This window comes from Bubalus bubalis, chromosome 24 (assembly GCF_019923935.1).
Source record: "Bubalus bubalis isolate 160015118507 breed Murrah chromosome 24, NDDB_SH_1, whole genome shotgun sequence".
Lineage (NCBI taxonomy): Eukaryota > Metazoa > Chordata > Mammalia > Artiodactyla > Bovidae > Bubalus > Bubalus bubalis.
This window is the reverse complement of record NC_059180.1, coordinates 5,751,816-5,778,914: the sequence shown is the minus strand read 5'-3', so window position 1 is coordinate 5,778,914 and position 27,099 is coordinate 5,751,816. Positions and strand designations below refer to the sequence as shown.

The 27,099-nt window shown below is 44.1% G+C and overlaps 1 protein-coding gene across 1 annotated transcript; it reads left to right on the top strand.

The window, feature by feature from the left end:
• Nucleotides 1–377: 377 nt before the first annotated feature.
• Nucleotides 378–21,237, top strand: TRIM4 (tripartite motif containing 4). Its single transcript, XM_006053613.4, has 6 exons — nucleotides 378–1,106; nucleotides 6,577–6,672; nucleotides 7,335–7,565; nucleotides 8,994–9,016; nucleotides 9,275–9,372; nucleotides 17,342–21,237. Exons 1-6 carry the CDS (start codon nucleotides 714–716, stop codon nucleotides 17,926–17,928), a joined length of 1,428 nt encoding a protein of 475 aa, XP_006053675.3. The 5' UTR covers nucleotides 378–713; the 3' UTR covers nucleotides 17,929–21,237.
• Nucleotides 21,238–27,099: the final 5,862 nt, after the last annotated feature.

Here is a 27,099-nt window from a genome sequence, read left to right as displayed (position 1 = left end):
GGGTTTTGTGGGAGCAGCAAGAAATCCTGCCTTTTGAGCATCTCAGCTAGACCTCGGGGTTGGAGGTCAAGAACGGGTTTCTTTCCTGTGTCTGTGTATCTGTACGTCTGCCTTTGTACTGACAGAATGAAGCTGAACAAAAAAAGACAACTTCAGAAAAAGCCAGCCTGTGGGGCAAGGCGCCTCCTTAGCCCCGCTTGCAGCGGGGCTGCACAGACGCCCCCAGCCCCAGGTCCTCCGCCTGGCCCTCCACGCCGCTAGGGATGGAGGAATGCCCGGAATGCCTTTCTGGGCAGCAGCTAGCCTAGGATTCCAGACCCTAAATCTTCTGGGAGCAGCCGGAGAACCGGAAGGACAAGTTCATTAGCACCTCCCCGTTTGGTTCCACCAGCAGCGCCTGCAGCTGCGGTAGCACCATACTCCCGCGCGCCTCGCAAACCGACGCTCGCCTCGAAGCCTCTCTAGGCTTCCCGGGGGACTTCCGCATCGCTCTTGTTGGTCCCGTCGCAGCCCGTCGTCTTGTCACTTCCTACGGGCTGTTTTCGCGCGGAAACCCGGCGGTTCGCACGCTCCGGAGCCGGCGGAAAGGGCCGTAGCGCTCCCGCAACCCCGCGCCCCCGCTGGATCGCGAACCGCAGAGGAGTTCGGCGGCCCCGGGTCCGAAGGCCACCGCCCGCCGCCCGCAGGCGACTCATCCGGGACAGAGGGGCGGCATGGAGGCCGAGGACTTCCAGGAGGAGCTGACCTGCGCCATCTGCCTGGACTATTTCGAGGACCCGGTGTCCATCGAGTGCGGCCACAACTTCTGCCGCGGCTGCCTGTGCCGCACGTGGGCGCCGGGCGGCAATCCCGTCCGCTGCCCCGAGTGTCGGCGGCCGTCGGCGCCCGCCTCGATGAGGCCCAACTGGGCCCTGGCCCGGCTGACCGAGAGGATGCGGCGCCGGCGCCTGGGCCCCGTGCCCGCGGGCCTGTGCGGCCGCCACTGGGAGCCGCTGCGGCTTTTCTGCGAGGATGATCAGCGGCTCGTGTGCTTGGTGTGCAGAGAGTCGCAGGAGCACCAGGCCCACACCATGTCCCCAGCCGACGAGGCCTGCAAGAGCTACCGGGTGAGCCGGCCGTTTACGGGGCTGGGCTGCCGCTATATGCCCTGGGAACCTTTATGTTATGCAGTGTATGTACTGCAGGCATAAACCTACCCTCACCCCCACCCCTGACAGGCTCAAAAAAGTGAAGAGACTCACAGATCAGAGCTGGAGTTTAAAACTGGAATTGGGAGGGCGGTGGAGGCTCAGTCATCACAGCAGAACTTTCCAGGGACTGGCCTCCCGGCAGCTCGGTCATCCTGAGGGGTTATACACTGGTGCTGTCCAATAGAAACAAAAGGAACCAGGCACATCTGTTATTCAAAGTTTTTCTAGTGTTGAAATGAAACAGGTGATGCTAATTTTAATAACTCATTTATCCAAAATATCCAACATCGATATGAAAATTATCAATGAGATATTTTAATTTTTTCATGATGGGCCTTTGAATCTGTGTGTGCTTTACATTTACGCACATCAGTTTGGGCTCTCCATATATCAGGAACTCACATGGCTAACGGATGCTGTATTGGACAGTACAGGTTTGTGCCTACAGATGTCATCAACAGCTGATGATTTGGGAAAAGCCTGGCTTGGAGGGATAAGCCTAGATTTTGTTACTAGCTTCATCAGTTGGGAAAATCACTTAATGTTTGAATTGGGAGATTCTCTGTTCTACCTATCTTATGGGTTAAGAAGCTTCAGTTAAATAAATCAGTTTGTCATACTCTGTTCCAGCCACACTGGCCTTCCTGCTTTTGTTTCAAGCCTGTTCTCTCTCTCTACCCATACCTTCTGTCCTTTAGATCCTTTTAGATTTTAGCTTGAAGACCTTCCTTGATCATCCTTTCCAGACTAGCCCCACCCCCTTCCATTACTGAAGGTGTCACTCCACTGGTCTCCATCTGAATTGGTATCTAGTAAGTACTCGTTGAAAACATGAATGTAATGATACAAGTTAAAGTGTATTGTAAACTGTCAAATGCTGTTCATTTTTATCAGCTGACTATAAACAGGAAACATGCAAAGTTAGACTGCTACTGCTGCTGCTAAGTCGCTTCAGTCGTCCGACTCTGTGCGACCCCATAGACGGCAGCCCACCAGGCTCCCCTGTCCCTGGGATTCTCCAGGCAAGAACACTGCCAGTGAGTGGGTTGCCATTTCCTTCTCCAGTGCATGAAAGTGAAAAGTGAAAGTGAAGTCGCTCAGTCGTGCCTGACCCTCAGCGACCCCATGGATTGCAGCCTACCAGGCTCCTCCGTCCATGGGATTTTCCAGGCATGAGTACTGGAGTGGGGTGCCATTGCCTTCTCCAAAGTTAGACTAGAAAGTATATATTCATTTCTTTATTCAGTAGCCTTTATTGGTGCTTCCTGTATGCTAGGCATTGTTCCAGACTCGACATAAATAGATGAGGAAGACGTAGGTCTTGTTTTGTAGGGGATGTAAGCATATAGACTGGTAATTTCAGTGTATGTGAGTTATCAACACACAGAAGGTCTGAGATTAGAGGCATCAGACAGGAGTGAGGATCACCTTTACAGAGGAGTGAAACATAAGCCCGCTCTTGATGGATGAGGTTGCTCTTTGCCTTGGGAGGGTGGCACATGGGAGGGAGGTTGGTGGGAGTTGAAGCTGAAGAAAGAGACAGGGTCCGCGTTGTGGAGGATCTTGTTCACTACACTGAAAAGTCTGAGTTTTCTCTTCCAGCAAATTGGGATCATCAAAGGACTTTAAGGCAAGGGAAGCCATGATTGGCTCTCAGCTCTTTTGTTTTACCAAGTTCATTGTGACATCCACGGGGGATGAATGCAGAAGAGCAGTTAGGCTGTTGTTGCACCATTTGAAGCAGGAGGCTGTAGGGCCTGAATCAGTGCAGGACAGGGGTCCTGGAGAAGAGGCGGGCGTGGGTTAACTGAGTAACACTAACTAATTGTAATGATGGGTCGGGAAGAGAGAGGAGTCTAGGACTGCGTATCTGGTGCTCACTGGGGACACGGTGAGAGTGAAGTAACTGTGACGTGAAGTCCAGGGAGGAGGGACAGGAGGCAGGGGGCATAGGAGACTAGAAACACAGCATTTTAGAATTATCAGTCTATCCTGTTTTTTTTCCCCTTAGATTATTTTGTTTTAGATTCTCTCTCTATATATTAGATTATATATTTATAAGCTTTCGCTTAAAAAAATTTTATTTATTGTTGTTTAATTGGCTGTGCCAGGTCTTAGCTCTGGCACATGGGATCCTTGATCTTGGTTGTGGCATGTTCGATCTAGTTCCCTGACCAGGGATTGAACCCGGGCCCCCTGCATTGTGAGCATAGAGTCTTAGCCACTGGACCACCAGGGAAATCCCCAGGATTGGTCCTTTTCTGCACCCTCTTCTGTGTAATCACTGCTCTGTTTACCCACCTCCATCCCCACCCCAGCTGGTGCTCGTGGTAAAGAACCTGCCTGCCAATGCAGGAGATGGAAGAGATACGAGCTGGATCCCTGGGTGGAGAAGAGCCCCTGGAGGAGAGCATGACAACACACTCCAGTATTCTTGCCTGGACTATCCCATGAACAGAGGAGCCTGTGGGCTACAGTCAGTAGGGTCTCAAAGAGTCAGACACGACTGCAGTGACTTAGCACATACACATCCCCACCCCGAGTTAACGTGAAAAACATTGGACTGCTCTCGGGTAAAGCTACCCTGTTTGCACCATCCCATTCTCAGCACGTGCACTGTGTCATAAATGTTTGGCATTCCCTAAGTCTGTGGAAAATACCCCCATCTGTGCCCACACCTGCGCTCTGCAAACAGTGTGCTGGACGCTTTCTCTTAGGATCTGAGCCCCTGAGCACCGCGTCCAGGAAACCTGTTTGATGAATTCCTAGCCCACTCTGCTTGCTCTCTTGGGCCACACCAGTGGCTCAGGATACACATTAGAGCCACCTGGAAGCACTTTTAAGACATTCTGATATACAGACAGGATAGAGGACCATGGGCCTACATCTTAGTGCCTTCACAGAGGGAAGTATTCAGAGCAGAAGTTGCCTTTAATGGAGTCATTGATGGTGGGAGAGAACGCGAGAACACACAGAGAGAAATAACTTCATAAACTTCAGGGAGCTAAGTGTTTTTTTGGGAAGGGCTTCCAAGCCCAGCACCTCTTTACTTCAAGCCAATATTTAGTCTGTTGACTCTGGGAACTAATCCCTTTGTTGCTATTAACTCATTTAAGAAATATTTGTTGAACCACCCGTTTTGTGTCAGATGCTGTCCTATAGTGCCAGACCCAGAAAAGGAGTACAGTGATGAAAAGACCATGGAGCTTACTATAGTCTGGCTGGGGTGGGGGTAGGAGGTAAACAGTAGACAAAGAAATAACCACAGATGATAATATGTGCTATGAAAGAAATAGTGTGCCACGCCAGAGAAGGGACGAGGGCTCTAAGAAGGGCGCAGGCAGTCTTCTCTGAAGAGATGACATTTCAGCTGAGGCTTGATGGAACTATCAGAGGAACTGTGGGGAGAACATCCCAGGCAGTGGACAGCAAATTCAGACCCTGAGGCTGGGAAGAGCGGGACATCCCCATGACACTGAAAGAAGAGCGGTGCTCCCGAAGCATGATCAGCGAGGGGAAAAGTAGCGCGAGATGAGTTGGGAGATGCAGGCAAGAGTGGCGTTCTGTCGGACCGCGGGGTGGCTGAATTTCCTCAGTGATGAGGGAAGCCAGTGGAGAAGCTCAGCAGGGGATTGACGTGACGTGACTGGTCTTAGAAGATGATTCTGGCTGCTCTGAGGACATTGGCTGACAGATGAACACGATTGGAAATAGGGAGACTGGTCATGACGCTGTTGTATTGATAGCTGTCCGGACAAGAGGTGGTTTGAACAAGGAGGTGGCTGGGGGTGGCAAATAGGCAGATGGGCAGATTTGACATGTATTTTGGAGGTAAGACCTACTTGCTTGGATTGGATGCAGAGGTTACAATGATTGAAATTCACAAAACCTCAGAGCTGGCATGGTGTTTAAGAAAAGAACATCTATCGTGGTTGCCTTCATCTTCTAGGTAAGGAAGCTGTAGCCCAGGAAATGTGTGAGACTGACTTAACCACAGATCTATAGCTAGTTGGCGAAGCTCTAGACTGAAACTCAGATCTGATTTGAAGTTTCGTGTCGTTTAAACTACATGATCACAAGTCAGAAAATGTCTTCATTCTATAAATGGATGTTCTTTTGTTGTAGTTCTGTATAAACACAAAAGTCTGAAGTTAAATGAAGAAAAAGTGATTTTTTTGAACTTGTGGGTCTACCCAGCTTTGAAATGCTCGGTGTTGCCCTCCCGCCACCTTGTGGCAATTTCTGTTACTGCAGGGAAGAAGTTTTCTAATCTCCCCAAAGGGTTTACCCAGGGGACCTCTTTAGCTGCCAGGATACAGAAATGCATAGGTAGAGTCTTGGGTAAGGGGGCAGCATAATCCATGCATACTGGAATCGCTAAGGGCTTTTAAAAATGGAAAAGTTCTATTTCAAATATATTTTCTTAGCAAACAAAAGTGAAAACTTGAAAAAAATTTCTTAGTCACATTCAGAGGAGCTGTTTATCTCATTAGAGGCTTCACATGCACGTGAGGTTTGACCCTGATGTGTGCCGTCTCTAATCTGTCTGCCTCTGCCTCTAAGGTTCTGCCTGACACTCTGCAGCTTTACTCTGTTAATTCTAATTGGCTCGATTTTTTAATAGCTGATTTGGGTGTTTTAAATTACAAAAGGATATATGCTTCTTGTAGAAATCCAAACAAAACAAGTTTATTAAATTTCTAGTTCTCCCTCTGACTCCCTCCACCATTCTTATTCCCTAGAAATAAGCAATGTTAATAATACCTAGTTATATATCTTTCCAGATTATTTTCTATTCAATTATAAACATACACAGTTACACAGACACATGTATATTTGTTCTTTTCAAAACAGAATTATAGTGAGAGCTGAAATTGATGTAGAGTATCAGTGTATCATAATTTAATAATTCCCCACTGATGGATAATGAAGAATGCTGCAATAAACATTCCTATATATATAATTTTTACTAGTGTTTTATTGGATATTATTATTAGAAATAGGATTATTGCATATTTTAAATACTGTTAAATCTTGCCAGTTGCCCTTCAAAAAGGTGGGAACTTTAAAAAAATTTTTTATTTATTTATTTTAATTGTAGGATAATTACTTTACTAGATGGGAGCTTTTTGTTCTCCTACCACTATGGTGCCAGAGGTCTTCTCCCTTGCCAGTACTGGGTATTTATTAATTTTTGTCTACTTAATGAGCAAACTTTATGTAGTGTTTTGATGACCTGAGAGCAGACTAGTTCTCGTGCATGAACTTGTGGTCATCTTCAGCATCTTCTCAGTCTCATGTTTGGCCGAGGTGACTTTTAGCTCTTGAACAAGGAAGATGCTGGAAGAGATGATTTCCTACTTAGGCGTGTTTCTTCTGCTGGCAGGAAAAACTTCTGAAGACTCAGTCTAGTCTGACAGCCAAGATGAAGAAAGTCATACATTTTCAGGACATGGAAGTGAAGAATGCTGCAGAGTGGAAGGTAATAGCAGAAGGAGCTGGGTATTTCTTGCCCTTTGTCCTTTCAGCCTGAGGCTGCTCAAGGGCTTTGGCTGGGAAGAGCTCACAGGGTCTTATCAGTTGTCAGGCTGACAGAAAAGGAAGAATTGATCTCTACCCTGGCTTTGGAGCACACGCGTTCCACACCCTTCATCCTCAGACCTCAAGGGTGGTGCCCCTTTCCTTCCTGCAGTCCTCCTGGGTTGGCTTCTGAGGTGGCTGTTGATCTGGGTCTATGGCCTTGTGGAAAGCAAATGAACTTTCCCCCAGAGCTGTTGTCCGGTTGGGAGGTATGATGTGGGTACGCACCTGTATGTCTGAGATTTACCACAACTCAACACTAGGTGTTCTGAGGGCTAAATTAAATAATAGGTGTGAAAGTTTAAAAACTATACGAACAAGGCATGACGATCAGTAGTAGAAACTCAGATACTACAAAGAACGAGTTAATACTATAGACTAGTAGAAAGATATCAAGCAGGCATAGAGAAAGGAGTAGAGGAAATTTGTAGGGGGTGAGCAGGAGCTTTTCTGGAGGAGGTGATTTGAATGAAAGGATCGTGGACTATTGGGGAGTCCCATGCAGGGAATTTAGGAGGAAGGACCAGGCAGAGAGAGGACTGAGCCAGTCTCTTGTGGCTGCAGGAGAAGATGAAGAATCAGCGAATGAGAGTCATCGCGGAGTTTGCAAAGCTGCACGTCCTCCTGAATGAAGAAGAGCAATTGTTTCTTCAGGGACTGAGGCAGGAAGAAGAAGAGACAAAGAAGAAGCAAAGTGAGAACATATCTAGGCTCAATCAAATGATCACTTCTTTGAAGAAGCTCATCCTAGAGGTGAAGGAGAAGAGCCAGAGCTCCACCCTGGAGCTGCTCCAGGTGAGACCAGCAGGGAAGGGCATAGTCTCTGTCTTTACCGAATTGTTAACATCACTAACTCATCTCCCTCTTGTCTTTAGAGCTGAGTGTCCTTCCTGGTGAGTGGGTTTAGTAGCAGACATGTTTTTTCTCTTTTGCTAATTGTGTTACTATTTTTATTATATAATTAAAGAGTCAAAGATTTACTTTCCAAGGGAAATTAATGTGAAGTTTAGGTTTGATGAGCTCAGGTAATATGAGATACTTAAATTCCAAGAACTGTCTAGAACGTTTACAACTTGCTTGAGCAGTAAAGTTCCAATTCCATATTCAAACATATATTACAGCAGAATCTTTGAAATAACACATTTTTTTTGTGTATGAATTCTTTCATTGAGTATGATGATTTTGAGGTTCATTTATGTTGGAGCATCGTATCATATTTGCATTCCCTTTTTATTCCTGAACAGTATTCCACTGCAGAATATACCGCGTTTTGTATACCTGTTCACCAGTTGATGGACATAACCCAAATGTTACTATAAAGGGTTCTGCCTTAATATTTGTCTGCCATTCTTTGTGTGGACATAGGTTTTCATCTCTCTTGGTTAACTAGTAGGAGCAGAATTGCTAGGCTATATGGTATATCCCTTGGGCTGCAAGGAGATCCAACCAGTTCATTCTGAAGGAGATCAGCCCTGGGATTTCTTTGGAAGGAATGATGCTAAAGCTGAAACTCCAGTACTTTGGCCACCTCATGCGAAGAGCTGACTCATTGGAAAAGACTGATGCTGGGAGGGATTGGGGGCAGGAGGAGAAGGGGACGACAGAGGATGAGATGGCTGGATGGCATCACTGACTCGATGGACGTGAGTCTGAGTGAACTCCGGGAGTTGGTGATGGACAGGGAGGCCTGGCGTGCTGCGATTCATGGGGTCGCAAAGAGTCGGACACGACTGAGCGACTGAACTGAACTGAACTGATGGTATATTTATATTTAAGTTTTTAAGAAACTGCCTTTTTCCAAAGTGGCTGAACCATTTTATATTCCCACCACATCCTCACTAACACTTGTCTGTGATTGAAAGAGTGTAGATGGAGAAGTAGATGGAGAGCACCATTTTATATTCCCACCACATCCTCACTAACACTTGTCTGTGATTGAAAGAGTGTAGATGGAGAAGTAGACGGAGAGCCAGGAGACAGCTCATGTCATAGTGCCAAAGGAGGAAGAGGAGGGTTTCAAGGAAAGGATGGGTCAACATTGTTAAATAGGGCAGAGGGCTCACACGAAAAAAAGACTGCCCTGTGTTAACCCTGTTGGGCTTGGCAGCGGGAGATCATGTGTGATGCTCACAAAAGCAACTGACAGAAAAATAGCTGCTCACCAAGTTGAGTAACAGATCTCACGGTGAGGGTACATAACTTCTTTTTTTCTTCTCTTCACAGAATCCAGCAGAGGTGTTGACCAGGTATGAGCTCTTTCCTGCTTATGAGCGGTTGAGTAGATTGTAAAGATACAGGCCAGGCAGAGCGGAAAGGAGGCCTGGGCCCCACGGATCAGTCTGGGCACTGATGTGAGGGGGCCGAGTGGGAGGAATCCTGCTTGCTTGCACCAGGAGGAATGGGAGAGTAGTCTGAACTCTGGGCTTGGAACCTTCGGTGGGAGTGGAGGGTCTTGGCCATCCTGTTTGTCTCCTAAGAACAACAGCCTTCTGTGCTTTTCCTAGGTGTGAGAATCAGGATGTGAACTATTCCCTTGAAGACCTAATGGTGAAGACTGTGTGCCGACTACCAATGATGAAGGAAATGCTGAAGCGATTCCAAGGTGAGCAGAATTTCAGGGAGTTGGAGCTCAGAGAATGAACAATGAGAGGAGTCTGAAAAGGAAGGAGAAAGCAGAGCATGCAGCCAACAGGAGGGTCAAGAAAATGGTAAATAACTACTTAGGGATAAATGGGTATATGCTTCACTGAAGAACCATCCGTTTAAAGGTAAAGGATGTTAGGATGTTAAAGGTACTAGTTACACAAAAAGAAAAGGACCTATTCTTTCTAAGAACACATGAGCAAGTTGGAGAGACAGACACATCACTTAGTGCAGTACCGTGGGGCCCAATGTTTACCAGTGGTATGAGTGAAATATCACAGAAGTGCAGGCGACAGCCTCTCTGTTGGGGCAAGGTGAGGAGGTTTTCACAGCACAGGTGTCAGTTGTTTGGGACTTTGAAGGATAAGTAGGAGTTTGCCAAGTGGAAAATGAGAGGCGGCTTCCAAGCAGAGGTGGCAGCATGAGCTGAGATGTGGAGAAGATAGAGGGGAGGGTGTCTGATACGACTCAGCGTAAGGTGCGGACGGGGAAAGGCAGGAATAAGGTTGAGAAGATGAGTGTAAGGACGACTGGAGGTAAACGGACTGGATCTCCAGAGAAGTACCAAGGCCTGACATGACATGAGCTGCATTCTCAAGAGCACATCCCTGATCAGGAGCCATGTTGTAGATGTCCACTTCCAGATAAAGTGAAGTGACAGGGGACTGGACTTAACTCTTGAGATGTAGTTGACCAAAGACACCCAAAATAGGCAATACATGAAACAACAGTTTTTAAAACACTGAACATCAGGCAGTGAAGGACAATGATACAAGGGAATGTGAACTGAATGAGCGGAGTCCTACGATGGCCCCAGCCGCCAGCCTTGAGGGTTTCCAGGCCACCTCAGGGAAGGTAACACAGGGGGATCCAGGTGGACTGCCTCAGTTGAGGAGTGCTGAGAGTCAGAACAAAGCAGTGGGAGTTTACAGAGTGCTGGAGAGGAGAGAGCTGGACAGGGAGAACCCTGATGGTTTACAGAGACGTCCTGTGAACATTCAGCAGAGGACTGATCAGCACGTGCTTGTGAAGAGCTACCTGAGGTTAAGGAAATTTTCAAATTGGTTAGAAGGAACAGTTCCTGGTGCTCGCACAGGGCCAGGAGCAACGTCTGTTCCTACCAGCCCCTGGAAAGCTCTTAATTCATGGGGCACTGGGTAGAGTACTCAGGAAAATCTTGCCTCATCAGTGGGGATAATTAACCCTCCACTGAGCACTACTCTGGACCCACTTTACATGTCAGGAAAGCAAGACCCGAAAGGATGAAATTATTTCCAAGTAACTGCATCCCAGGACAAAACTCAAGAAGATGGATAGGTATTTTAAAAATGAGTCCCCAACAATGTACAGTCACAATGTCTGGCATCCCATCAGAAATTACCAGGCAGGCAAAAAGGTAGGAAACATGATGTGGTGAGAATAATCAATTGAAATTGACTCAAGATTGACCAAGATGGTAGCATAAACATAGAAGGACATTAATGCAGTTATTGCAGCTATTTTGTAAAGATGCATATTGTGGACATGGGAGATATTCTGGAGATGAAAACTATGAGATGAAGAATAAGCTGGTTGGGGCTAATAGGTGATTGGACACGAACTTGAAAAGATGGAGCAGTGGAAACTATGCAAAATGAAACAGAGGAAAAAAACGTAAAAAAAATGAAAGCCAGCTCAGTGAGCTGTGGGTCACCTTCATGCAGCCTTATGTCTGGTAATGGATCCCTCAGGCAGAGCAGAAGGATGGGGGTGAGACAGAAAAACAGCTGGAGAAACAGTGACTCAACTTTCCAAATTGGATGAAAACTGTAAGCACACACGTCTAAGAAATTCAGCAAGTTCTAAATGAGACAGATGATGAAAACCACACCAAAACCAGTGATACAGATGAAATTTTAGATGCTACAACTAGAAAAGGACACGTTACATACTGTGAAACAAAGATAAAGATGACATCCCAGTGCCCATTGGAAGCAGTGCTAGTGAGCAAGAACTTTAAAAGACTGAAAGAAAAAGACTCTTTACCTAGAATTTTATTCCTGGCAAAAATAGACTTCAGAAACAAAGGTGAGATAAAGATGTTTGCAGATATCCAAAAACTGAAGGAGTTTATCAGACCAGCACTGTAAGAAATGTTAGTGGAAGTCCTTCAAGCAGAAGGAAAATGATGCTGGATAGAAGTCAGATCTATACAAAAGAATAAAAGATCTTCCAAAATGGTAATGTAAAGAAATATCTATTTTTGTCATTATTTAAGTCTCATTAAAGGTGATAGGGATGGCTAATGCCTGTGGTAATTTGGGGTATAAGGTACTCAGATATTTGGTCAAACATTGTTTTGGGTATTGCTGTTAGTGTTTTTAGATGAGGTTAACATATACTGGAATCAAGATTGCCAGGAGAAATATCAATAACCTCAGATATGCAGATGATACCACCCTTATGGCAGAAAGTGAAGAGGAACTAAAAAGCCTCTTGATGAAAGTGAAAGAGGAGAGTGAAAAAGTTGGCTTAAAGCTCAACATTCAGAAAACGAAGATCATGGCATCCGGTCCCATCACTTCATGGGAAATAGATGGGGAAACAGTGGAAACAGTGTCAGACTTTATTTTGGGGGGCTCCAAAATCACTGCAGATGGTGACTGCAGCCATGAAATTAAAAGACGCTTACTCCTTGGAAGGAAAGTTATGACCAACCTAGATAGCATATTCAAAGCAGAGACATTACTTTGCCAACAAAGGTCTGTCTAGTCAAGGCTATGGTTTTTCCTGTGGTCATGTATGGATGTGAGAGTTGGACTGTGAAGAAGCTGAGCGCCAAAGAATTGATGCTTTTGAACTGTGGTGTTGGAGAAGACTCTTGAGTGTCCCTTGGACTGCAAGGAGATCCAACCAGTCCATTCTGAAGGAGATCAGCCCTGGAATTTCTTTGGAAGAAATGATGCTGCAGCTGAAACTCCAGTACTTTGGCCACCTCATGCGAAGAGTTGACTCATTGGAAAAGACTCTGATGCTGGGAGGGATTGAGGGCAGGAGGAGAAGGGGATGACAGAGGATGAGATGGCTGGATGGCATCACTGACTCGATGGATGTGAGTCTGAGTGAACTCCGGGAGCTGGTGATGGACAGGGAGGCCTGGCTTGCTGTGATTCATGGGGTTGCAAAGAGTCGGACACGACTGAGCGACTGAACTGAACTGAACTGAACATATAAATCAGGAAACTTGAGGAAAGCAGATTGCTTTCCATAATGTTGGCAAGCCTAATCTAGTCAGTTAAAGGCCTGAATAGAACAAAAGGGCTGACTTTCCCACGTGAACAAGGGACTTTTACAGCAGACTGCCTGCAGACTTCATCTGCAGCTTTGGTTCTTCCTGCCTTGCAGAAGGAACTGGAACATTAATTTTCCCTGGGTCTTGCTGCTGTTACACACCATGGATTTGGACTTGCCAGTCACCATGATCACATGGGCCAGTTCCTTCTAATCTCTACAGGTACTCACACATCCTATTGGCTCTATTTCTATGGAGAAGCTTGACAAATACAGTGGTTGTTTAAACAAACAGAAAATAATATATTCTTTTATTTTATAACAACAAGAAGATGAATGTTGGGAGGGGAGAAATGAAGGTATACTGTTATACATTCTTACATGTGAAGTGGTATAATATCACTTGAAGGTAGGTTGTTAAGTGAAAGGTGTACCTTTGTAAACTTAATGGCAACCGCTAGAAACAAAGTTATAGCTAATAAGTCAACAAAGTAGATAAAGTGGAATCATTATTAAAAAAATACTTGGTTAATCAGAAAGAAGGCAAAAAAGAGGAAAGAAGGACAGGTAGAAAATACAGCAAGATGATAGGTACAAACCTAATCATATTAAATATAAATGGTCTGGATATTCTAATTAAAAGGGAGAGACTGATTGGACTGGATAAAAAAATGCAAGACCCCACTAACTATATGCTGCTAGAAACACACATTAAATACAAAGACCCATTCATGTTATGAGAAAAGATACATCATGCTGCTGCTGCTAAGTCACTTCAGTCGTGTCCGACTCTGTGTGACCCCATAGATGGCAGCCCACCAGGCTCCCTTGTCCCTGGGATTCTCCAGGCAAAAACACTGGAGATACATCATGCTAACATTAGTCAAAAATCTAATGGTTATGTTATTATCAAATAGATTTCAGAGCAAGGAATATTACCAGAGATGAAGAAAGTCATTTCCTAATGATAAATGGGTCAGTTTATCAGGAGGATATAACAGTTCTAAACATTTACACAGTTAACAACAGAGCTTCAAAATATATTAAGCAAAAGCTAATAGAGCTGCAAGGAGAAATAGACACATTCACAATTGCAGTTGGAATTTTCAATACCTTTTAAAAATAAATTTTAGAACAAGTAGGCAGAAAATCATCAAAGACAGACTGAATAAAACTATCAGTCATCTTGACCACCCTGTTATTTATAGAATACTGCCCCAAACAACAGCAGAATACACATTCTTTTTGCGTGTACATGGAACATTTTCCAGGGTAGAACAAGGTGGGCAATAAGACATCAGTATTCAAAGGGCTTCCTTGGGGGTTCAGATGGTAAAGATGCAGGTCTCCCTGCAATGTGGGAGACCTGGGTTCAGTTCCTGGGTTGGGAGGATCCCCTGGAGGAGGGCATGTAACCCACACCAGTGTTCTTGCCTGGAGAATCCCCATTGACAGAGGAGCCCATGGGCTACAGTATTCAAAAGGATTCAGGCCATGCAAAATATGTTCTTTAACTACAGTGCATTTTGAAATCAGTAAAAACAAAAACAAAAAGCTTTGATAAGTCCCCAAATGTTAGGAAGCTAAATAACATGAGCTAAAGGTGAATCAAAAGGGAAACTAGGAAGTACTTTGAACTGAATGAAAAGGAATTTGTGGGATACAGCTAAAGCAATACTTAAGGGGAAATTTATAGCACTAACCACATGTAATACAAAGGAATTTCTTAACCAGTGATACCAGTTTCTACCATAAGACATTAGAAAAAGAAGAGCAAATAAAGCCCTAAAGAAACAGAAGGATGGAAACAATTAAAAATCAGAGCAGAAATTATTGCAACAGAATACAGAAAAACAACAGAAAATTAGTGGAACCAAAAGTTGTCTCTTTGAGAATTTAAATTTTATTGAAATGTATTTTAAGCAGAATGACTGGAAGAAAAAAAGACATATTACTAGTATCAAGAATGAGAGAGGCATCATTACTACAGCTTCTGTAGATGCTAAAAGGATAATAAGGAAATATTATGAGCAACTTCATGCTGATAAATCTGACAGCATGGATGAAATGGACAAAGTCCTTAAAAGACTTGAATGACCAAAGCTGACTCAAGAAAAAAATAGATAACTGGAATAGTTTTATTCAGGTTATAGTTAGAAACCTCCCAAAATGGCTTCACTGGTGATTTCACCAACATTTAAGAAATATTTATTCTATACAAACTCTTTTTTTTTTTAATTTTATTTTTAAACTTTATAATATTGTATTAGTTTTGCCAAATATCGAAATGAATCCGCCACAGGTATACATGTGTTCCCCATCCTGAACCCTCCTCCCTCCTCCCTCCCCATACCATCCCTCTGGGTTGTCCCAGTGCACCAGCCCCAAGCATCCAGTATCGTGCATCGAACCTGGACTGGCGACTAGTTTCATACATGATATTATACATGTTTCAATGCCGTTCTCCCAAATCTCCCCACTCTCCCTCTCCCACAGAGTCCATAAGACTGATCTATACATCAGTGTCTCTTTTGCTGTCTCGTACACAGGGTTATTGTTACAAACTCTTAACAAAAAATTGAAGAGACTATTCCCAACTTGTTCTATAAGACCTGCATTCAGTTCAGTTCAGTCGCTCAGTTGTGTCCGACTCTTTGCGACCCCATGAATCGCAGCACGCCAGGCCTCCCTGTCCATCACCAACTCCCGGAGTTAACCCAGACTCATGTCCATCGAGTCAGTGATGCCATCCAGCCATCTCATCCTCTGTCGTCCCCTTCTTCTCCTGCCCCCAATCCCTCCCAGCATCAGAGTCTTTTCCAATGAGTCAACTCTTCGCATGAGGTGGCCAAAGTACTGGAGTTTCAGCTTTAGCATCATTCCTTCCAAAGTAATCCCAGGGCTGATCTCCTTCAGAATGGACTGGTTGGATCTCCTTGCAGTCCAAGGGATTCTCAAGAGTCTTCTCCAACACCACAGTTCAAAAGCATCAATTCTTCGGCACTCAGTCTTCTTCACAGTCCAACTCTCACATCCATACATGACCACAGGAAAAACCATAGCCTTGACTAGACAGACCTTTGTTGGCAAAGTAACGTCTCTGCTTTTGAATATGCTATCTAGGTTGGTCATAACTGTCCTTCCAAGGAGCAAGTGTCTTTTAATTTCATGGCTGCAGTCACCATCTGCAGTGATTTTGGAGCCCCCCAAAATAAAGTCTGACACTGTTTCCACTGTTTCCCCATCTATTTCCCATGAAGTGATGGGACCGGATGCCATGATCTTCGTTTTCTGAATGTTGAGCTTTAAGCCAACTTTTTCACTCTCCTCTTTCACTTTCATCAAGAGGCTTTTTAGTTCCTCTTCACTTTCTGCCATAAGGGTGGTGTCATCTGTATATCTGAGGTTATTGATATTTCTCCCAGCAATCTTGATTCCAGCTTGTGCTTCTTCCAGTCCAGCGTTTCTCATGATGTACTCTGCATAGAAGTTAAATAAGCAGGGTGACAATATACAGCCTTGACGTACTCCTTTTCCTATTTGGAACCAGTCATTACCATGATACTAAAATCAAAGACATGACAAGTAAAGCGAACTATAGATCAATGTCCCTCATGACACAGAAGAATTTGAAAGAAAATTTTAGCAAGTTGAATTCAATAATGTATAATACATCACAATCAAATGGGATTTATCGCAGAAAAGCAAGTTTGGTTTAATATTTGCAAATCAGTGTAATTCACCACATTAGCACTTTAAAAAAGATAAATTTGATCACCTCAGTAGATGGAGGAAAAAGAAACCTTTGTCAAAATCTAACATCTATGTCAATTAAGAAAAAACAAAACACAGCTCTCAGCAAACTGAAGAGACATGGAGGGTTTGGGAAGGAAGAGAATTAGGAGGCAGGCCAGGGAGGAAGTTATAGACACATTTGCTGAAGGTCTGAATGCAGACAATGGCGATAGGAGAGGAAGGAAGAACCCGAGGGATCATCTCAGAGGTAGAACTGATAGGACTTGGTGATTCATTAGCCAACGAGGGTCAGAGGGGAAGAAGAATCAAATAAGGTTAAGATTTCCAAGTATGAGCATTTGGGTGACGGTCATGTCCTTAAGCCTTAGAGAGCAGAGAAAACAAGATGTATGCTTGTGAGGGGGGATTAGTCTCAAGAGAAGGGAGGGGGCCTTCGAGGCTCTGAATTTGGTTTGAGTTACCTGCTGGGGGCTTGTGGAGATGCCCAGTGAGCCACGAGAAACAGTAGAGAGAGACCTGGGAGGACACCTGTGTGTTCTGTACAAAGAACCAGCCAGGTGACAGCCTTGGTGCTGGTACTTATTCAGCAAGTTGGTATTTATTATTGTTTCTTCAAATTTTATGCTGATGGTGAAGACTTGGGGCCGTGGAATAATAAGCTCCCATTTTCTAGGCTGTAGTCTTTGAGAGCCGAAGGGAAGTGAAGACTTCAGGTTGCTAATGCAAATTGTGCCTTGCTAGGTCCAGCTGAGGACCAGTTGAGGGGCAGTGAGGTGTCTCGTCCCTAACAGTACTTGATAGGAGGAGAAGGATGGAACTGAAGCCGGGACAGATGGGCATTTCTGGAGCAGGGTTAGTGGTCAGCTCTTCATCGCTGATCTCATCTCTCATTTTCTCTGCAGTGGCTGTAAATCTAGCTGAGGACACCGCTCATTCCAAACTTGTCTTCTCCCAGGAAGGGAGATACGTGAAAAACGGAGCATCAACCAGTTCTTGGCCACTGTTTTTTACAGCATGGAGCTACGCTACCGGATGGCGAAATCCGCAGAGGACCGCAGGCTTTGTGGAGCGATTTCAGCATTTACCCTGCGTTTTGGGGAAAAATGTTTTCACTTCAGGGAAACATTACTGGGAAGTTGAGAACCGAGGCAGCCTGGAGGTGGCTGTGGGGGTGTGTCGGGAGGACATCATGGGGATCCCTGGTGGCGCAACAATGTGCCCCAAGGCGGGAATCTGGGCTGTTGGCTGGAGCTCTGCTGGCTATTGGCCCCTGACAGGCACCTCTGTGAGTCCTACCAAGCGAGAGCCGGCTCTTCAGCGGGTGGGAGTTTTCCTGGATCACGGGGCTGGGGAGGTCTCCTTCTACAACGCCGTGGACGGGGAGCACCTGCACACGCTCCCCTGCTCTTCCAGCTTGCGCCTCCGGCCGTTTTTCTGGTTGAGTCCATTAGCATCTGTAGTCATCCCCCCAGTGACTGCTGGGAAATGAGGTGATTCTCTTCGCCTTGTACCGCAGGCCGGGGATACCCATTGCTTGGCCCTTATCTTTGACTTCATGCGTTTCCATCCTGGGTGGTTCATTCAGATTCCAGCCTCATGTTCTGTTCAGCCCCCTGCATGTCCTGTGTGTAGGCAGATGTGGAAGCCCCTGTGGGGTACCTTTCCGGTAGCCACTTGGAGCACTTTTTCCTCCCTCTCTTCTGCCTCTTCCTAATTGAACTGTTCGGGATGTGCACTCCACGTGCTTCAGGAGAGGCAGGCCCATGGGAGGGAGTCCTGGCCAGTGAGGTCGGGTGGGAAATCCTCCAGGGTGCTTCTGGGGAAAGTTCTTTAGCTTTTAGAAAGAGATGTTTGGGAAGACATAGCTCGTCTTCTGACGTCAGCAGCTGTACTGGAGTGAGAGGAGCATGGTAACCGTGGACTAGGAAGGGGAAACGTGGTCTTTGTTGGCTTCATGAAACAGTTGGAATCTCCCTAATCCCGAGTTGCTTGTTATATGCGATTGTTGCTCCTTATTATGCGAGGCGGTTTTGGTTGCGTTTTGGTCACTTGCCGGCTGACGCGTCCTAACCGCTGCTGCTGTTGCACGGCGCGGACACCCCACAGTGTAGGTTTATCTCACTTTTGTGCCAAAATTTGACAGATTTATAGACTGTCTTCCTGTTCAGTCGTGTGCTTCCCTTTCTTTCCAGTAAGCACCAGTATTGCTCCTTCTGGACTGGAAGGCTGGGGCAGTTTGCCCTGCTCTGCCCGTGCTGTTCCTCTTCACCCGGCCACGCCTCTGCCTTCGAGTGTTCACTGTGCTTTCCCCTTGTCAGATCCGTATACCGTGTGCGCAGGGTTATTAACGTCATCTGGCAAATGCTGGGAAATACTTGTTAAGTATTTGCGCTGGGCTAGCCTCTTCATGTAATGCCCCCATGTGACTTTCACAGCAGAGATGGAAAATTAAAATTATTGCTAATAACCACCACTCCTAACCATTGTAATGTGTTTCTGCCTCGACTTTGAATAGATGTTCTGGCAGTAATTTAACACGGCTTCTTACAAAACGTCCAGCCCCCTCCCTAACCCGTCTCCTCTGCTATGTCCCTGCCCATCCTGGCTTGTCTCTTTTTTCAACCTGAGCAGTCCTCCTCATTCAGTGATCTCTGCTGAGTTCTCCTTAACTCTCTAAGATACTTGCTCTTATGAGTTGATTTCTATCCTCCAAAGAAAAGGATATGTTGAAGTCCTAGCTGTGAGTGTGACCTTATTTGGAAATTAAGATGAGGCCATTAGCATGATGGCCTGAATGGGAAGGAAACCCAAAAGAGAGGGGACATATGTATATATATATAGCTGATTCCCTTTGTTGTCCAGCAGAAACTAACACAACATTGTAAAGCGACTATACTCCAATAAAAATTAATTAAAAAGATGAGGCCGTTAGGGTGGGTCCTAATCCAATATGACTGATATCCTTAGAGGGACCTCGTAAACACAGACGCTCACACGCGAAAATGCCTCATGAGGCCACAGGGAAGATGGCCGTGGAAGAGGCTGGAGTCATGCTGTCCCAGGCCAGGGAATGCCTAGGGCTGCTAGAAACTGTGAAAGGCAAAGCAGAATCCTCGCCTTGAAGCTTCTGAGGGAGTTGGCCCTGCCGGCACCTTGATCTCAGACTTCTAGCCTCCAGAATTGTAAGACAGTAAACAGTTCTTCGCCAGGGAAACTTAGCTCTGGGAGCGGCAGTGAAGCCCCCCCAGAAGACAGTTTGGCAACCACTATTTATCCTGTGCTTTCTCAAAGTGACTTTTTTTTCTGGCTGTGCTCTCAGCTTGTGGGATCTTAGTTCCCCAACCAGGGATTGAAGCCAGGCCCTTGGCAGTGAGAGAATGGAGTCCTAACCACTGGACTGCCAGGAAACTCCCTGGAGGTGCTGTTGACCATCTCCGATGTTAACCGAGCCTTTCCCCCCTCTCCCAGGATCGGCGGGCACACGCACTGGTGCTGTGAGCCGCCCACTCTGTGTGGCCCTGGATAAAGTTCTGCCAAAGTCTTTTCCTCTGGAGGCCAGCCTTTGTTGCAGAAAGCACTGTGCACAGATCTCCTGGAATTTCTACTCCTTCTCCCCTGCCTAAAGCCAGGAGGGGATCATTCTCAGCTTTTCACTCTGAGAATCTGGTGGGGTTCCTGGAGGCAAAACCCAGGAAAATAGGCAGCTCTCCCAATACTGCAGCTCCCCCAAAGCTTCTTACTTTTAAGCTAGACCACACTCACCCACCAGCAATTTGTCAAAACTGTCATTTAAGTATGCCCACTAGGTTATGGCTCCAGTAGATTTTGGTTCTCTGTTAAGCAGATCTCCGCTTCAAGTCTGTGGATTTGTCTGTCTTTCCAGATTTTGGGGTGCAAGTTTGCCGTGCAACCTCAGTTCTCTAATTGGCCCAAAAAAAGCCAATGATTTTCAGTCTTTTCATCTTTTTCACGTCACAATGATGTGTTATGATTTCCAAATTCTTTACATGTTGGAGCTGAAACTGGAAGTATTCTTTTATAATATTAAAATAGGTGGCTCGTAGACCACTGTAATGGTTAGTTTTATGTGTCAACTTACCTGAGTTAAGGACACCCAGAGAGCTGGTAAAACATCTCTTGGTGTATCTGTGAGGTGTTTCCAGAAGAGATCAACATTTGAGTCCACAGACTGAAGAAGATTGCAGTCAGCACTGCGGGTAGGCATCGCCCAGTCCGTTGAGACCTGAACAAAAAGTCAGAGGAAGGGCCAATTTATTCTCTGTTTTAAGCTGGGACATTCATCTTCTTTTGCTCTTGGACATCAGTGCTCCTGGTTCCCAGACCTTCAGACTTGGACTGGGACTTACATCATCAGCCCTCTGATTCTTGGGCCTCTGGACCTCAACTGGAGCTTATGCCATCAACTCTCCTGGTTCTCAGGCTTTTGGATGTGGACAGAATTAAACCACCAGCTTTCCTGTTTTTTTTAGCTCTCAGCAGATTGTGGAACTTTTTGTCCTCCACGAGCACAGGAGTGGCCAATATTAGTTCTGTTTTACTGAAGAACCATGACTAATACGTTCTCATATAGTTGAGTCTTGCTTTTTTTAAAAAACAGTCTGTCAATTCTTAACTGTTCCTTTTTTGTCCACTCACCTTTAAAGTTACTATGTATAGTTGGATTAAAATATACCATTTTGCTAGCTGTTTTCTATTAGTTTCATTTCTTCTATTTCTTTTTTCCCTTTTCTGCCTTCTCTAGTTTTATTATTTAAAAAATAAAGTTGATTTTATCTCACTTAGTTTTTGTACTTCTTTTGAAAACTTTGAGTCATGCCATAGAGTTTACAGTGTACATTTTGAAAAATCTGAATCTACCTTCCAATAGTATTATTTCATGTGAGGTGAAAGATTTGAAAACAGTGTTACCTCGATTCCCAGTCCTTGTTCCATTTCCTCATAGTTTCACTCTTAGGTATGCAATAACCACCCAATACATTGTTACTATCAATGCTTTAAACACTTGCTTTAAACATCTTCCTTTGGTGTGCTGAAAAATGTTAAGGTGGTATGAAATGACCAAAAGGAGTAGAAAAGAGAGACAATGAAGAAATCCAGGTAACTGAAGAATCATACGAAATTTTGGAAAGGTGTTTGTCATGGAATATCCATACTGATGACCTAGAAGGGATCGGTATTCAGGCAACCAATAGGGACTCTCAGGAAAGAGAAAATCGGAGATCCTCTGGAGTATGGATTCTGAGAGTCCAGCCCTTAATTCTTGGGGACCTGGGCTGCTTTCAGGGCTGAAAGAAAGAATGCAGGAGATGGGTGATTCTGAAGTGGGAAAGACTTCCTGAGTCAGAGGGACCATGGTCCTCTGAATAAACCTGTTCTTCCTCACAGTTTTGCCGTTAACTGGTGTCATGGTGTAGACCTACAGAATGCTTGTAGACAGGTCATCTCATTTTTGGTTTCTCATTCAGCATGATGCACACACTTTCAAGTCGTGCTTCTTTATCCATTGTAAAAATCTCTGGCTTTTGGTCTGAGTCTACTTTCAAACAACATGTCACTTTGTGGGTACTGAAAGGCTTTTTAGTCTTCACTCAATGAAAATTGATATTTTTGAATTTGCTTCAATTCCCCGCCCCCCCCAGGACTTCCCTGGTGGCTCAGTGGTTAAGACTCTGTGCTCCCAATGCAGGGGGCATGGGTTCAGTCCCTGGCTGGGAAACTAAGATCCTACATGCTGTGCAGTGCAGCCAAAAATAAAAATTAAAAACAAGTTTTTCCTTTCTGTTTTTTTTTCTTTATTACTATTTTCCTGCCTTCTTTTGGCTTAATAAAATATTTTAAAATTATACTTTATTTCAGTTATTGGATCTTTAAAGAGCTATACCTAGTTTAAAAGTAATTTTAAATTTGATACTTGGTGAACTACTTTTCAATACAGTGGAGAAAATTATAAGCCTTTTCAATAAGTGGTTTTTAGAAAACTGGATATACACATAAAAAAGAAGAAATCAAGTCCTTATCATAGACCACACACAAAAGTCAACTAAAAATGGCTTAAGTAGTTAAATGTAAGACCCCAAAGATAAAAATTCTAGAAGAATAGAGAAAAAGCTTGAAATTGGCTTTGGCAATGACTTCTTGAATATGACCCCAAAAGCACAGGCAACAAGAGCAAAAATAAGATTATATCAAACTAAAAAACTTCTGCACAGCAAAGGAATTAATCAACAAAATGAAAAGGCAACCTCCAGAGTGAGAGAAAATGTTTTTGAACCATAATCTGATAAAGGATTAATAACCAAAATATATAAGAAATTCCTACAACTCAAAAACAAGATTAAATAAATGACCTTATTAAGGATCGGCAAAAGATCTGAAGAGACATTTTTCCAAAGAATATTTTTAAACCACAATCTGATAAAGGATTGTGCTCAGTCACTCAGTCATGTCCAATTCTTTGTGACCCCATAGACTGTAGCCCGCCAGGTAATATCAAAATATATAAGGAATCCCTACAACTCAATATCCAAAATTAAATGATCTTGTTAAGGATGGGCAAAAGATCTGAAGAGACATTTTTCTGAAGAAGACATTTTCCCAAAAACCATTTACAAGAAAAGATGCTCAACATGAACAATCATCAGGGAAATGCACATCAAAACCACAAAACTCACACTTGTTTGGATGGCTATTATCAAGAGAAGAAAAGATTATGGCACACAGAGGTTCCTCAAAAAAGTAGAAATAGAACTACCATATGATCCAGCAATTCCACTTCTGACTCTATGTCCAAAGGACCTGAAATCAGTACCTCAAAGATATACCTGCATTCACATGCTCACTATAGCATTATTTACAATAGCTGAGACATGCTACTGCTGCTGCTAAGTCACTTCAGTCGTTTCCGACTCTGTGTGACCCCATGGATGGCAGCCCACCAGGCTCCCCCGTCCCTGGGATTCTCCAGGCAAGAACACTGGAGTGGGTTGCCATTTCCTTCTCCAATGCATGAAAGTGAAAAGTGAAAGTGAAGTCGCTCAGTCATGTCCGACTCTTAGCGACCCCATGGACTGCAGCCTACCAGGCTCCTCCATCCATGGGATTTTCCAGGCAAGAGTACTGGAGTGGGGTGCCATCGCCTTCTCTGGCTGAGACATGGGAGCAACCCAAATGTCCATTATCAGGCAGATGGATAAAGAAAGTGTGGCATGTACATACGATGAAATATTATTCAGCCTTACAGGAAATCCTGCCATTTGTGACAGGATGTATCTTGATAAATGTTCCATATGCACTTGAAAGATGTGTATTATTCTTTTGTTGAATGGATGTTCTCAATTAGGTCTAGGTAGTGAATAGTGTCTATTATTTCTTCAAATATTTTCTCTGTCCTTTCTCCTCTCTTTCAATACTCCAACTATACAATATTAGGCCATTTGAGGTTGTCCTAAAGCTCACAGATACTCTGTTCATTAATTTTAAAATTTTTTTCCTATCTTATTTCATTTCTTGTAGTTTCTATTGCTAAGTCTTTATGCATCAGTATTCCCTTTTGCAATGTCCTGTCTGCTGCTGATTCTCTAGTGTGCTTTTCATTTCTGACATTGTAGCTATCACCTCTAGAAACTCGTGTGTGCATGTGTGCTTCTGTTTTATCTTCTTTAAAATATGTCTGTTAACATATTTAATCTTTCCTCTATCGTTTTGAATGTATGGAATATGTTGTAATAAATTATTTAATGTCTTTGTCTTTTTTTTCTTTTGGCTGTGTCCTGTGGCCTGCAGGATCTCAGTTCCCTAACCAGGGATTGAACCTGGGGCCACAGCAGTGAAAGCCTAGAATCCTAACCACTAGACCACCAGGGTTCTGTCTGATCTAATCAATATAGTCAATAGAATACTTCAAATTGTCTATTGAGTATCAGTTCTGAGTGGACTTCAAGTCACTGATTTTTCTATTCATTTTGTTTAATTGCAAGCCTGGCTATTATTATTATTATTTATTGAATGCTAGACGTTGTAAAATTTATCTTGTGTGTTAGATATTTTTGTATTCCTAAAAATATTCTTGAGCTTTTTTTTTTTTTGGAATGCAGTTATTGGGAATCTGATCCTTTTGGGTTTTGCTTTTGGGATTTGTTAAGTTGAACCACAACAGGGTTTAGTCTAGGTAGAATTCTTCCTCACCATTGAGGCAAGGCTCTTCTGAGGATTACACCCAGTACTCCAAACTGGTTTTCCAGTTTGGCTGGTGGGAATAGGCACTATTCCTGGCCTGGCTTTGGTCCAAGTCAAGGCAGTTCTTTCCGCAGCTTTGAGTGGTTGTATCTTGATGCTTCCTTATTTTAAAACTTTCTAAGAACTCACATTTTTCTTTGAATAAAATTTATTGGACTTTGGTTTTTTTCCTTCCTTTCTCCTTCTTCTCTTCCTTCCTCCTTCCTCCCCCTCCATGTCTTTGGTTTTTCTAGCTTCCTTCCTTCCTTACCTCTCCCTCCCTCCCTTTCTCCCCACCCTCTCTTTCTTCCCCTTCCCCTCATGCTTATATCTATCATGGCATCTCCTACTTTGCTCTGCAATTACATCTACTGTCATACTGGCTTCTTTTCAGTGCCTTAATTACATCAAGATTTTTTTTCAACTTAAGGATTTTGTACATCTTTATCTGGATCTCTTTTTACCTTCAATGTTCTGGATAATCCTTATCTCAATTTAGAGACCTCAGCTTAGATGGCATTTTAAAAAGAGGGTTTCCCTTGTGACCGTTTGTGACAGTGATCTCCCTGTTTTACTGTACATAGTAAAGTCTTCTTTATCATCATTTAGCAATGGATATGCATTGTTTTGTTTCTCACGCTCTCCTTCCCTACTTCTAACGTCACCCCTTCACAGCCACACTTTCTGTGTAATAGTACTCCATTCCAAATCTCCGTTTTCCTTGTTCTATTGCCACCCTACCTCTCCAGCCGCTGCAAGAGATAGGCACCTGTGCCAGGGAGGTCTGTCTTTTTACTGCAGGCTCTGACACAGAGCGATTGCTCCAAGGGGGTGGCCACAGGGCTAAACTGTTGAACAGATTTCTTCCCTGGAGTTTTCTTGGAGGTGGAGGAGTATTGGATTTCAAGCTAAAAGTATGGCATGAGAGCTTCCAGCTGTATGGGTACTCTCCATCTAAAAATGTCTGAGAGAATGAGATCAGAGACCCAAGCCAAGATGAAAGGTGGAAAAAGAAGGCATTGACATGATTCAAGTAATTGGCTCTAGCTGATGCAGAGATTAGTTCTACCCCGTTCACTGCTGTGATCCCACAACCTTCCCTTAAGATAGTGTAAGTTTTGTTTTAATGTCATTGGCAATTGAAGAATGTGAATTAATACAAACTGTTAACCCAGCATGATATATTTATTTACTTTCTCTAGGTCTCATGGGGGAAGGGAGCATGCTTGCCTGTTTCTCACTGTGCACAATGCAGTGCTTGGGACCCAGCAGATGATCATCAAATACTGGTCAATAAATCAATACATAAATGCTATAACTACTTTAACTGGAAGGATATTAAGTGCTCGTAAGAATAAGAGCACCAAGTAAATCCTTAGACAGAAGTTTCAAAGAAAGTGGTGATACAGTGAATCTACTCAAAGAATAAACAAAATAAACTCAGTGAAATAAGACATTTCAGTATCTGAGTTGAGAAAAAGAAGCAAAGGATATCTCAATAGATCCTTCACCTCTAATGGTAATGGTAATGGAGAGGAAGAGAAGGGCATAACTGAGATGGGAGTAAATGAGGAGGAGATGTATAGCTACACCACTTAAAAATTCTGTATCTGTATCTGAAGTCTTTCCACATGTTATACTGATGTAGTCTAAAAAACTGGAGAATGACCAACAGCAAGGACGGGAAGTGCTACTGGGAATCACCACTCTCCATTACTTACCTTTTCTCCCGTGGTATGGCACATGGGGAAACCCTCCACCAGGTCCTGTGGGCAACAGGGACTAGATCTTCTTCAGATTGTCTTCTCCAAAGGGTTGGATGGAAAGGGGTAAGAGAGTCTGGGTTTCAAGATGGTAAAATAAACCAGGGACTCTAGGAACTGTTTCTCTCCACGGTTAACTGGCCCTTGGAGATGAAATTCCCATGTTGTCTTCTGAGCCACAATCCTCAAAATATCCCGGTCCCCTGACCCCTACAAACAAACTTTAAGCAAAGCCCTTTGGGAATGCTTATCTCATGCACGATGCAAGCCTAATTGGCACCCTGAGTAATGGTTTCCAGAAGAGATTTAGGGTGTGTCCTTTGGGTGGGAATCCCTGATGCCATGTCCCCCATTTGCCTCTGCTGACATAGATCCTCTGGGTTTAGGGAAGTTTTATTTCTCACAGATGATGCTCCTCTTTCTTCACGATTGGCTCATGTCAGGCCAAGTCTTTCCTCCTTCTAGCTGTTATGATTCCTGCTGAGGAAACGTCATGTCATCAGGAAGGGGCTTATTCTCAAAACACCGGTGCTAAAGGCCAGATTTTTACTTCATTAAGTGGGAAAGGAGGTGTAAAGCTAAGAAGAGAGTGCCTTGAATGATCCAATAGAACATGAAATCCAAAACATTTTTCTTTTGACTTTGGACTCACTGATGATGAC

Excerpts from the sequence above, each read along its gene's own strand:
- TRIM4 (XM_006053613.4), top strand. The coding sequence starts at position 714 with ATGGAGGCCGAGGACTTCCAGGAGGAGCTGACCTGCGCCATCTGCCTG. Across the intron at positions 9,017-9,274 it reads CCAGCAGAGGTGTTGACCAG|GTGTGAGAATCAGGATGTGA; the intron begins GTATGAGCTCTT and ends TGCTTTTCCTAG. Across the intron at positions 9,373-17,341 it reads AATGCTGAAGCGATTCCAAG|TGGCTGTAAATCTAGCTGAG; the intron begins GTGAGCAGAATT and ends TTTTCTCTGCAG.